At 38.8% G+C, this 14023-nt stretch overlaps 1 protein-coding gene across 6 annotated transcripts in view; it reads right to left on the reverse strand.

The window, feature by feature from the left end:
- Positions 1 to 14023, reverse strand: part of PATJ (PATJ crumbs cell polarity complex component) — a 161067-nt gene that overhangs the window by 95025 nt on the left and 52019 nt on the right. For all 6 annotated transcript variants that reach the window (XM_075155627.1, XM_075155628.1, XM_075155626.1 and 3 more), the window contains 7 exons: positions 9727 to 9936; positions 8684 to 8803; positions 5388 to 5756; positions 4137 to 4257; positions 2863 to 3019; positions 1548 to 1619; positions 500 to 677 (listed from right to left, as the gene is read on the reverse strand). In XM_075155627.1, coding sequence (XP_075011728.1) covers positions 500 to 677; positions 1548 to 1619; positions 2863 to 3019; positions 4137 to 4257; positions 5388 to 5756; positions 8684 to 8803; positions 9727 to 9936 — 1227 coding nt within the window. The remainder of the gene's footprint in view (positions 1 to 499; positions 678 to 1547; positions 1620 to 2862; positions 3020 to 4136; positions 4258 to 5387; positions 5757 to 8683; positions 8804 to 9726; positions 9937 to 14023) is intronic.

Here is a 14023-nt window from a genome sequence, read left to right on the forward strand (position 1 = left end):
TAGTAAAAAAATGAACACAGAGCCAGAGATGAGAGCCAGGAATGGCTTTCTCCCCTGTGGCACCTGCCAGAATCAAGGATTTCCCCCCAAATAGTAGTTAATCAGACTGTTAACTACTCCAAATTAACACACACAAAATAACAGACCAAATTTCAGTATGAAGAGTCTGTTCTTCTATATATTATAACTTATGCTTATAAAGGTATGCTATAACTTATTACTCATTTATATGGGAAGAAGGCACTCATTTTTTTCATTTCCCCATCAGATACCAGGACCTCTCTTTTCTTAAATAAAGAGGACAACGTTAAAAGAGCTCCATAGTCAGACCTCAAAAAAAAAAAGAAAAGACATCATCAGGGGTTTCTTTTGGTTTTTAAAACACAGTGTCGTCAATACTTCATGAAGTAGTGACAGTATTTTGTCCCTCTCTCCTCCCAAAGCTGTTTGAGTCAATCTTTGTTTCTTAGAATGAAAAGGTAGGTTTATCTGCATTTACCTCAAGTATTTTATCTCCAGTTTTTAAAGCCTTTGTTCTTCCTGCTGGGCTGTCTTCCAAAACTTGTTTGATAAAGATTCCTTTAAGTTCTTCTCCATTCTTCAGACGCTTTATGACAGTTTGTCCACCAACAATACTGATTCCAAGAGACACATGAGGGTCTCTAAAGATCTCAACACTGAAAAAATACATGTGGTAGTTCAACAGCTTGAAACAGTTTTTTAAACTATAAATGCAAAGCCTTAAATAAATGTAAGCTTCTGGTCTTTCAAGAAGATTTAATAGAGTAAAAGGATGAGAGCATTCTTAAGCTTCTGGCTTTAACAGAGGCAGCTTTTTACCCTCAGTAGACCTCACCCGACAAAAAGAACAAAATTCTGCTGCCAACCCATGCCCACCGCTCTTCCAAATAGGCTTTTATTTCAGAGCAAGTCAGGGTAAAACAGGCAGGTCTTCAAGTAAACACTCATCCTCTTTCAGTTTGAGCAAATTGTCTGGAAATGGCAAATACTACAAGTGTTATGCTAGACAAATAATAAAACAAAGCGTTTCATACAACTTTCTGAAGATTGACTTCAGTGTTTCAGATGCATATTAGTCAGCTTAAGCAGAAATTTTCTGATCATATTTTACTTAGGACCATAAAAACAATTCACCTAAAAATGTTAACAATACAACAAGGATGTGGCTAAAACTTGGCTTGGCAATTTGGAATTCTGCCATTAAGTTTAGCAGAGAACCCATGGAAAAGGAGACAGCAGCACTATGTGCATTGTTCACACCTAATAGTTATTAAACGAGCAAGAACTTGTAGGTCATCCACAACGTAAACCCGCCAAGCTTTCCCAAGTCAGCTGTATAAATAGAAGGCATAATTCTGTTGAACATCTGTTAAAAATTCACTGTATCTAAGAAAGCCCAAGGTACACAAGTACCTTAAAGCTATTGGCAGAGGAGGGGAGAAAAAAAACCCAAGAGCACTAATAGGGCTCACAGAAAAAAAGACATACGGTAAATGGGAAGAAATAATGTAATCATATGAACATACGTCCGTGGTGGTCCCCAGTGGCTGAAGTTTGGAGTTTCTTCTCCTTCTCCTTCTTCTCTCTCAGGTAATTCACTAATTGGGGGTAAAGGGGGGGGAGGAATAAAAAATAAAAAAGGCATCACCCATGCCAGGTCACAATTCCTTGCATATTTTGTATCTGGCAGTGAGACAGCAACGCCTTCTCACACTGTCCAGTTTAAACCAAATGTGCAGAGTCAACAGACTAGACAGGAATTTTTGTATTTAGGTTTAAATGTACTTAAGGAATGCTCCAGAAATAAACATGGTGGGCAGACCAAATTTATAAGCTGCTCTGTGATATACAAATCTGCACTGCATTTACTCATTCGAAATGACTATTTAAGCAATTAACATTTACTTTCTGATAAATATGCTGTGATTCTTATAGAGGGATATAAACATGATAAAACCAGTCTAGCTGACCAGAAAGCAGATCACGATGCAACTGGGAGAACGGATTCGGTGTGTTCCATTAAACACCCCAGAACAGGGTGCTAATTAAACTTTTATACTATATGTGACTCACCTATTCACAGAATAGGAACGGAAGTATGGAATTGCATGCCCCCACAGAAAGGTAGAAACAATACATCCTTGCACACATTTTCTGTAGATCCTGAGAGCTGTAAATGCTACTCTTAAACTGCAAAAAGGAAGTAGGATGTTGTGCTGGAGAAATAATCCTTATTGTTGAGCTGCTTTCCCTCTGAGGGAAGATTACAGACGAATTAGTGAAGTACTTGAGGATTGGAATCAACAGGCCCCAAAAGCAGATCCACTACTCACTCACCCAAAACTGGTGGGGAAAGAATGGGACACTTGACAGATGTGGCAAATATCTACAACCAGTGCCAGCTCAAGGTTTCTCAGCACCACTGGCAAGACTAAAATTTCCTGCACAGGCCTGAGAGCCAAGGAAAGTGAAAACAGAGAAGTATGATAAGGAGCTAAGGGGAGAGCTCCTTAAGCACTAATGACCAATGCTGCCAGTAAAGGCTATGTCCCTCTCCTCCAGGCCACATCCATGCTCCCCTCACAGTGGAGAAAGTGAAGTAGGTGGCAGAGCCATTCGCGCTTTTCTGTCCCAGTACTCAGGGGAGGAAACATGGGAAGTAAAGATTCAATAAAGTTGCAAGGCAAAATTCGGCTCCTTGGGCAAAAGTCACAGAACTGGCCATCTACGTACGTCTTACTGTTTCACACAGCTTTTGATGATCAGTCAGCTAAGTAAAGCAAGAAGACAGTTAAGATCATTAATTTATAATCTTCCAAAAACTGAAATCTTTCTCCATACCTGCACAACGCTGTTCTAGGCTGAGCTAAGGTGGTTACTCTCCCAGATTCCGGGTTCTTGGAAAAAACATAATCCTCCCCTTTTAGTTCTTCCTTTTCAATAGCTTCTAGATCAACAGCAAGCCCAGGTCCTTTAGAGTCAATCCGAAGCTTTGTATCTGAAGAAGAAAAGGTGTAGATGTGAACTTTTGCTTACTCTGTCCCTGCATCTACCAGATATCACCCTTGGAAAGAAAACCCTTAGCTCACCATGTTCCAAATGTGGATGTTGTGTGATGATCAAGAGGCTTAAAGATACAGAACATTTATTTTTGAAGGAAATTTAAACCACACCAAACACTTTTTTATAGCACCTTGCTTCTGACATACATGCAGTCAAGCAGTAACAGGAAACACCAAATCTTTGTGGAACTGAGACATGCTTAGGTACAACCTACATGACAGATGCTCCTCACAAAACCACGTGATTAGAAATAGTGAATCCATCCTTTATGCGGGAAGAATAGTGCAAAGCCCTGCTCCAGCACAGAACCCCATCACACTGGGGAAGACTGATGTCATTTTGGTGACATAAGTATCAACAGAGCTCCTTGCAAGAGTCGTCAGTCTGCCACTGTAGCTTACACAGTGTCTGCTGTGCAAGATGCAGGTGACAAAGAAAGGAAAAAACCCAACCTCCTTCCTCCCAACCAGTGAGTGCTACCTTGGGCAGGTTGATAAATTTATTTCCCTGATGATCTACCCAAATCCAACCATCCATCTCTGGCCATCTGCCGAGGAGAAACTTTGCTCCTGAGCACAGATTACAAAACCAAGATACGGGGCAATTATCTACCATAGAGTTCACTTGCAAATTTTGGTTGTGGTAAAGCTACCTCCAGAGCCTGTCACTTTTTTTTTTGTTTTAAAGTGCAAAAATCTATAAAATCAGCAATCAAAAGTGACTGAGACAAATTCCTGACAGAAATTACAGGCATGAGCTATTTTACTTATGCATGGAGTCCTACTGAGGATATTAGCTTACGCAGAAGAACGTGATTCTCCACAGGCAGGACAAAGCTGCAGCCACTTTCAATATCACTTGTGACAATTGTAGGAAAAGATTTGGAGGAGGAAGCAAGATCATGAAGCTGAAATCTATTTAAAGCCAGACTGTCTTGAGCCTGCAGAAGTCTTCATTTAAATATTTTATCATTTGAAAGAATTTGTGTTTTGGTATAAAATTTAAATTTGTAAATATGAAATTATAAGATAAAGAAAAAACTTCTTACAAACCTAAATCCATCTTGTTTTTTGCTCCTGACTGGGTAGTTTCAGTATCAAATATGGCTTTTTGGTAGCCACTGTGTGCTGTGGTTCCAGAAAATAGTGAACTTATACTAGCATTTTCTTCACACTTCACAGAGAAGAAAAAAAAGAGTAATTGAAGTTAGAAAGCAATGGTATCACTTATACAGGGGTATTTTTCATGAACATTGATTTTTACAGCAAACATTCACATTTTTTCAACTACATTCATATTTATTCAGATAACTATGAAATACTAACTGCTCATTTATGCACTATATTAAGAAGAGGCATGAAAAACGTTATGTGCAATTGCAATATAAAGCAACTATCTTTCTGCTTGCTTGTAATTCAAACAAGTTCTTTGCTCTTGCTCATTTGTTGTTGTTAAGTAACAAATGTATAAATTTAATATTGTGCACTCTAACAGAAAACTGTCACTAGAAGCTGCATTTTAGCCTGTTTATGTACATAGTGCAAAAGGGGACAAGCCAAACAAACCCTGAAATTCTCTGTGGCTGTGATATTAAATCCTTTTCCACTTCATTTTTTTCATATAAAAGCATACATCTCGGAAACTGGTGCATGGAAGGCTGATATTATCACTTTTTTGTTTGGCAAGTGAATGAACAAAGACTCAGAAAAAAATAATTCTCAGAATACTTGAGGAGGACATATAAATAAGAGTTTCACAATTTACCTGAAGCTCTCGTCTCCTTTCTACTCCTTCATCCACTAGTATGCTTGTTACAATTGCTTCCGCCATATCATTTTTCACTCAGCTGCACTATCATCTGGCTTAAGGAACTGATTTGGATTAAAAATAATGAGGAAAGGAGGGAGGTCCTTTCACTGTCATTGCTGCTGAAGCCCCCGGACTATTAAAACCACGAAGTGACATTCTGCTATTACTGATATGCACCATATTAGTACAGCTTGCAAAAAAGAACTGAGCCCACAAGTCCAAGATGGGAAAGAGGACGCAAGTACAGGATGCCTATAAATACACCAACCACAGCACATATTTCATTTGAACAGTTAAATATACAGACATTAAATAACCAAAAGAACCTTCCAAAATGTACAAAAGGATAGACTGGTGTCCTTTAGAGGTACCCGGATCTCATCTAGTAATTAAAACACTAGAAGACTCCTCACAGAGTTTAGGTCTAGAATTTGCCTTGAGGTATGGGTCCCACAGTCAGAGTACAGCACTGAGACCAACAGAGCATTCCTTACCATTTGACCTTTATTGAATGGATATTCCAGGGACTGTTTTGGACTTACGTTAACACTGGATCTTAAGTCTTGTGCTTCAGTAGTCTCAAGTTGCTTTGCCCATCGTTCTGTATCAAGGTTCCTCTCTGAAGTTGCTTTCTGTCCACATGATGCATTATATTTCAGGAAGCCTGAATCTTCTTCATACTCATCATCCACCAACATTTCCCGTTCTTCATCCACTTCTGTTCTGGGTTTCAGAAATTCATGCATCTCCCAGGACTCCTTCTCATTCTCATTGTCATTTTGAGAAAGCTGAAATGACCTTCTCAAGTCCAAACTTGGTTCATCAACAAGTTCTTCTTTAAAAGGTGTTTCATCTCTGAAACCCTGCATAAAACATTACAGGAATATAGATTTTACATTATGTTTCTTGCTAACTCTTTTAAAACTATGTTTTATGTTAGGCCCATATTAAAAATGACATCCTGATTTTTTAAAGTGAAAATCTTCTACCTTTTGCATTTTCTAAAAGAAAATACGCTCTCTGACTTATGATTTTAACACCAAAAGTAGACATTGTAATTTTTTTTTTAAATATAAAGAAATTTAAGTTGCACAGCTTAGATATTGCTGCAGCCATTGAGAATAACCAATCTGGACTGAAGTTAGGGAACGAGAATTATTAAATAACACTAAAAAACCTACAGGAAAAAGTATATATAAATCCAGCTAGAGTATCTCTGTGCTCCAGACTTATCTATCGCTTTATGAATGCATGTACATTTCTTACAATACCATCAGCTAAATAAAAAACAGCCTGAGTTTGCTTATGCAACAGTATCAGCAATAAAAAACCAAACCAAAACAAAAGCCACACTTGTTTATCCCTCCCTCGAGTATTCCACATAATATTTTAACTTGGGGGAGAAGGGAAATGGATGACCCACATCCTCAAAAAAAAAAAAAAAAAAGACAGACATAATTGACTGTCCATTATCTAATACCCTCACTGTTTTGAAGAGAAGAGTGCTCACCTTTCTACTGAATTCAAACCACAGAGCAACAAACAAAAAAACCAAACAACAAAACCAAAAGAAAAGGTATTAAAACCCGCTCTGAAAGATCTCGCTCAACAGTTCTTTTACTGGGATTTGTCGCGTGGTTCCCCAATTTCCAATGCTCCATGCTTGTCCTAAACTGAATGGGGTGCTCATGGAGTGAGTCTGCACAGGCATCTCTGAAATTTTACGCCTTGCACCGCTACCAGAAAGCTGGCCACACACAGAAAGCTTTTCCTCTCTTTTCTTCCAGCCACCAAATATGTATGCCCAAACCCGATCTTCAAGGCACCGAAACCCCAAACACTGAATCCAATCTACAGATTCAGGGGTCCTCAACCAAAATGTTTTTCTTTCTGCTTCCTGCCCCTTCCCAGACTCCCCAAGGTACTTCACTATTTCTGACCTTTAGTGTCAGAATCCTGTTTTGTTAGGTTTGTACAAATGCAGAAAAAAAAAACCCAGACACTGCCAAAATGTTCGCATAGTTCAAATGAGAGGCAGGAGAGAAAACAAGAGACAGCCAAGAGCATAAGGAAACAATGCAATAATACTAGCTGGCATGAAAGCAGAACATTAGCAATCTAGAAATTAGCACATTTTTCATAAGCATTAAATGTTCCTTTAATCTATTTGCCCTGTGTACCTCAATCTCAAAAAATATCCAGTCTGAAGAGATTCTAATTCTCTTCATCTTTACGTCATTTCACTTCACTTCTGCAGCATCATTCTCTAAACACTTCTGTAAGAGGCACCAACTTCATCGTTGTATAAAACAGTTGACTTAGCTCAGAACCACACAGCAATTTGTAGTACCATCTCCTGATACGGCAGTTAGGTATGTATAATCAGACTGCTGCACTGCAGTAGCAGACGCTACCAATGGAATAGGAAATACTGCAAACATGATAGTAAAGTCTACTGTGGTAGCACATAAAATCTTCAAGTTGCCTTTTTTTTTTTTTTTTTGAGGTCAGCTTTGTCAGCACTGTGCTCGTGCATAAGACTGGAAGTCATCATGACACACCACTCTTGGCTCTTGTATGAGCAGGTAAGATAATAAATGGATGGAAATTTTATACTACTGCTCTAAGCTACTATCAATGCTGTCATACATAAGGTAAAACAAAATACAAGCAAATACCTCTGCCTGTATTTTGTACAAATTGATCATTTCAGTTTCAATATTCAGCAGGACTTCAAGATAAAATAGTTTATTTAAAAATACTTAATAGCATTAGTTTTATTTAGGAAGCAGAGAAACAATCTGAGCTGGCAGAGGACTAATTGCTCTGCCAGGAACCCTTCCTATGCAGCCGGAAAACAACAAACTCTATTTTACATCATGAAAATCAGTAAATATCACGTCCAAGCTAATTTCTACATAGTATACCTACATCTACCCCGTAACATTGCTCCTTTTGGTGGTTCTAATATACCATTTCAGCATTAAACATATGTTTGTATCCAGAGACAGGTAGACATGTTTAGCAACAAGAAAATCTAGAATTTATTTTTATTACTATGTTGCAGTTCTGGATGATCCTTTATGTATTGTCTTTTCTGGTCTAAAAAGAATGCATTTACCAATGTGAATTAATAAAAATTTTGCAAAGCACTTGAGTAGAGATGAAAATTCAAAAATATCCACATCTCTCTCACCCTACACAAGTCAGTATTGCAATATGACTTGTGCAATTGCCTATTACCCTGGTATCCAAGTTTCTCACTACCTTTAGTGCCTCATCCTCCCACAATAAACAGAATTATTTCTCAGAAAATAAGAAAGAGGAGAATTGAGGAAAAGAGTAAAGAAATCACTCAAGACCACATAGGAAGTCTATGCAGAAGAACAGATTTCAAGCTTGCCTTATACACTAGACTACTATTTTGTTTTGCTTCATTATAATAAAAAGTGTTCTGCTTCCATACCTTACCTTCTTCGCAAAGCTGAACCAACTACTTATGACTACTAATAACGTAGCATTCGTATTTCCTATCCAAGGTAACCCGAGGTATTTTAATGACATAGTAAATTTGATAAGACAGTCTGGGAACTACATTGGTAGTTGCTATGCATATGCTTACTGTTCACAATACAATAGGTATAGAGTTAGCTGTTAGAGTCTTTTTCAGAGGGAATCCAGCCTGAAGTGTATCCGATACTTAAGTCTGAAGGACATACTATTTTTTTACTTCAAAACATCATTTCCTGTCCGTATAATCTTAAGCTGAATCAAAAGAGTAACCAAATACCTGTGGTGCTTCAAGTATTATTGAGAAATTAATATTATCTATTGGTTCTGGAGATCCAGGGCTGGTTTTAATGTTGCTGGAATCCACACTGTGCATATTCTCCTCCTCTGTCCTTTCTCCCTAAGAAAGGCAACCAAAACGATCAGTCAGGAAAACAAACAAAAAAATTCCCACATTTTTCAATAAACTAAAAGGGAGAGGGAGAACCAGCCATCAGAAAAGAGATGGGAAAAAGTTACAGAATTATAAAAAAGGGAAGTTATAAATGGAGAAGACAAAGACAACAGCTTTTATTCTTTTAAGATATTAGTACAGATATAGTAAAAAATAAAGAGATGTGTAGGAAAGACAGACAAATACAAGGATATGAACAATGAAATATCACTTTTTAGAAAAGGAAAGGATATATTTAACAGCCTTCCTACATTCCTATTTCACCACTCCTATACCACTTTGAATTACAAGCACTTTCTATTAGATGGTGCTTTACTTTAATTAATTTTGCCCGGGTGCCCTTGATGAACAATACTGCAGTGTTCTCAAGTAAACTACTGTCTGTTCCAAAGCCCTGATTCTAGAAGAAGGAAATTCTACTTGAATTTACAGTCTTGACTTCAAACAGATTAAGTTTCTTTGATGTCAGTGGAGCTCAAGCAAGCACTTAGCAGTGTCTTAGAGTGAAATGGACTTCAGCACATATTTAACTGATTTGCTGAATTGCTCAAACCATGTTACACCTATGCATAGGGCCAGTGCGCTTAAGTTTGCCCAGACATGTCTTCTGATTCCACGTGGATGTTCTTTCAGACGGAACTTGAGAACGCTGGTTTTCCAGTCAGACCTTTTGGACATTGAGCTGCCCATTCACCAGCTAGCCAGAATTTCTGGACACGTCGAGGTGTACGCATAGCAACTTAGTTGAACTTAGTTGCTTTCCACATGCATACATACTTCTATCCTGAATCCCGCCCCCCCCCAAATACAACAACCCAGTCTGTACATGTCATAGAATCAAACAGAAAAAAGTTAAAATCAGTCCTTACCACCAAAGGCTTGCAGATTCCAAGAGAAACTGTACCCGGGGGCACAGATTTCAAGACTTCCACTGCCTCTGCTAAAGTGGCGCTGTCCAAATATTTCTCATTTACAAACACCAAGCGGTCACCCGGTAAAAGCTCGCCCCCACGTTCGGCTACTCCGCCTGCCACCAAAGAGCTGATCACAATGGCTGTTCTTGTTGGATCTAAGGGATCCTGGGGGGCGAAAAAGAAAATTCAAAGCCCTCAGAAAGATGATGTTTATTCTGAGTCTGTAAAGACCACTTAAGCACGTTCATCATCTAGTGCTACAGAACTGAAGCTTGCTGAGACGTTCAAAAGGACTGTCTACTAATACTGCCAAGGCTTACAGTTTACAAAAAGAAAGGTTTGCAGCAGGAAGATACTCTGTCACTTGCCCAATCCATTAAGAAATTTTAAGATCTGAAAGCTGACTGATACCCTGCCTGCCCTCTTCTTACATACACAGAAACGGCCAGGCCAACCTGCAAATAAAAAAACAACATTGGCACTCTTCCACAAGCCTCCATCCAGCCTGTTATGTGCTAATGTTACATAAAATAACCATTCTGCATGCCATTCAAGAGCTTCGTAGCAGCAAAATTGATGTTAAAAGAAATCATTGCAAGATTAGAAATTTAAATAAAAATATTATTAAATTAAAATTAAAAATCAAACCCAAAACATTCAAGAAATAGCAGCATACATTTGCTGTATTACTGCAGTGTTCCTGCTTTGTCAAATCTGCATGACAACTTATAAAAGACATTTTCTCCACCCATGAAGCTTCCTTAACAGAGAATACAGGGGACGGCAACAGAAGAGTAACTAAGATCATTACTGAAGACAAGGAACACTGTAGTGGTGTATACAGAGGAATGTGAAGTAGAAAATATTATACACATTGGAAAGGCTGTAAACTGATGTTAGTCTTTGCTTTGTGTCATGTACCATTTCTAGCATGCATTCAGCCATTTAAAAACTCATCCTCAAACCAATGAAATGACCATAAGTTATTACATAGAGGGAGAAAGATACACAAAAGGAATTTATGGGTTTTCTTTTTTGTTTCTTTGTTTGTTTTTTTAAGAGTAGAATTAGCCTTTCTCCCCCTTGCTAAGGGCTCATAAAGTTCAGAAATGCTCCTTGTATGCACTGGGTCTTCAAATGCATAATCATGTACTATTTTTCCCTCAGGACTTGCATCTTATTCAGGGCACGGGAGGGATTAAAAAAAAAAAAAAGGGAAAATTTCAAATCACAAAGACCACCATGAATTCAGCACCTCAGTGTTAATTTGAAAACAGGAATGCTTTTTTAACTATTTATTTTTATATAACTATACACTGCTTTCCAAGTGAACATGTTTTTTTAAGGTATGTGCAAACATATGAGGTAATGAATGCAATATCTGTAAAAGGCTGAAATTAGAGAACTGAAATCAGAGTTCAGCAGGAAGAGCCATGCTGAAGCTGAATTCAAGTAAATACATATTACTAATAATTGTCTCCTGTTCTACTGCTTAATCCTGCCATTTTATAATCTTCCCAAACACTGGGTAACCGCACTGTACATAAGAGGCTTCCTTGCGAGTATCATGTCTTGATAATCAAGCCCAGCAACCTCCCTCTGCTGCGCAATGGTGTTCTGCCTACTGAACCCGTGCCAATATGCTTGGGCTGTCCGACTGTTTAGGCTCAAACCTGCCTCACACAATGCCGAGGGGAAAGGCTTTCATTTGTTTCAAATAGCAAGCTACCCATGTTCTGCATACACTTTGGCAATTTTTAGAAACAAAACAAACCCAAATGCAGGAAGTCCAGAAGAAGAATTCTGAGATGTAAAAAAAGAGCTTTTGCTTTAAGAGTGTTGAATTTTGAAAATGTATTGCTGCTGCCCTTTGTGTAGAGAGTCAGCTTTGCCTGCCCTTGCCGACAAAACCACGTGCCTAACCATCCCGATGACAGCTGACCACAGAACAAACACTCTGTTTGACACAGACTTTTGAGATGTTTTTAATTTTGGGGTTTGCTCCAATGCAAAATAAAAATAACCTTTTGGACTTCTTTGCAAGATCACGTTGAGACAGCCATTTTCGAGCAAGTAAGGCACTGTCACATTAGGAAGGCTTTGCTCATAGAACTAAACCAGCCAGTTTTCCTATCACGGGCTCATCTTGCCATGGCAAGCAAGGTTTATGCTGGTTCTAAATGGGTGAACGCTCTCTCAGCAAAACTACACCTTTGCTGACACAACAGCTTTTATAATATGACTTTTGCTGGCTTAGCCATATTGATAAAAAACTGAACAAAACAAAACCCGCACTCGTCCTTACTGATGCAGATAAGCTGACAAAAATTTGCGAGTGAATGACTGAGCGAATCATGGCGCTGGCTGACAATGTGGGGAACCAGGTTCAAATCCCTGCTCTGTCTGATCCAAAGCTGCTCTTTTTTGGGTTCCGGATCAGAACCACTTAAGTAGGACATGGGAATCTCGCCATTAGCTACTTCTATGCAGATATTCAAGGTCTGTGGCATAACTACCACATTTCTGATGAGAAACAGCCCTGTTTCAACTTAATTTTTCATTGAAATAAAAACATTTTGGCTTCAATAAATCATCATGTTTTGGTAAGAGATAATTTAGCTGAAAAAGTGTTCCAATCAGCTTTAATCCTCATGCTAAAAATGAAGAAAGAGTTCCTACAAACATATGCAGTTCCTATGCAGTAAAGTTTCAAAAACAGCATGGTTAGCTTCGCTGCTACGTGCATGAGCGTCAGCCATGTATTGGAATTGCTTCATGAAGAGCAGCAGCACTTTTCTTAAAAAAGGGGCCCATATTAAGAACCGTTGATCAGGCAAATACAAAAGAGGGGTTATAATTACACTGCTGTTTTCAAGCAGAGGGAGCTGTTGTACAGGAAGAGAAGATCAATATAAACTACACGGCGACAGGGCTAAGCCAGTAATGCGAGCAGTGCTGGAAAACCCTGAGTGTTTGTTACCAGTGACTGTGAATCACAATGCGATTGCCACCAGGAATGCAACAAAAGCTGCATGTGAAGACACAGACCTACTGAAATTCAAGGTGTAATCATTAATACATATTCTCTATAATTTAACATGAGGGTGACTGTAACTGTGGATTGCACCGTGCTTTTCTTATCAAAACAAAAGGAACAATGTTTTTTTGAAACCTTGCCTCACAATTTACACTCAAACCCAAATGCACCCTAAAGAACAACACCTACTAAAACAAGACAGCAAACGCTGAATTCACATTCGCATCTTGTAAACAGTGAGTGCAACTGGACTGCGTGGGTTGTTGCCTTGTTTTTGAAAGAAAGCAGTGCCAGCAGCAGGCTAAAAACCAGATTCTTACCTTCTATACTAACTGCAAAAGGCAACTTCACTCCCACAGTGCCCCCATGGACTTCAGGGCCACCTCCATGTTAACAGACCAGCTAGAGCCATTCGAGGTTACTAAACAGCACTAACTGCTACTGCACACCTACCCTAAGGCTCTTGATTCATTTTACTTGGCTCACATTAAGCCAGATAATAGTGATTTTTAGTCACTAGCAGTCAGGACCAGATTTCAGTCTCTGCTTTAAAGTGAAAGGCTCATTTACTTGGATGGAATTTACAGGCTGGGAAGAAACTCGCTCCCCAAACCCAGAGCTAAGATGTTGCTGTAACAGTACTCGGCTGGAATACAGAAGTGACTCAACTTCAATAGTTCAAGAAATTATCACATGACTTTGCATTACAGCAGAGGGAGTGTGCACAGGACAGCCCCATGCAATTTGGTTATCTTAAAATGGGCATGAACTGGGCTTGGTACATTGAAAGAGGAACTTTTAACTTCAGTTTACTGAAGGATTCCTTTACACAAATGAATCATTTATGAACAATGAAGAAAGGAATCTGCCTGCAAAGTAAGGCTATCAGGAGACAAAGCCCCTTAACTCACAAGCACTGGCAGAAATTCTTTTTTGAAAAAAGAATTACATGTAAAAAAATTTGCCACTTGTATAAACGATGAAAGTTGACCACTGCCATGCACCAGCAGCAGCCTAGGACGCTGGCCTCCAGGTAACCCTTTGAGGAACTAGTATGTTGTAGCTGTTGTCTTTTCCTTTGTGCTCGAGCCAGCCATAGAGTATATGAACTTGTTTAAAATAGTCACAATTTATTCATACTTAGCACACCATATATTTAACTACGTTGAACCATAGGTTTTCCCTTCCCCCCTACTGCTCCTCATCAAAATCCAC

This window comes from Calonectris borealis, chromosome 8 (genome assembly GCF_964195595.1).
Source record: "Calonectris borealis chromosome 8, bCalBor7.hap1.2, whole genome shotgun sequence".
NCBI lineage: Eukaryota > Metazoa > Chordata > Aves > Procellariiformes > Procellariidae > Calonectris > Calonectris borealis.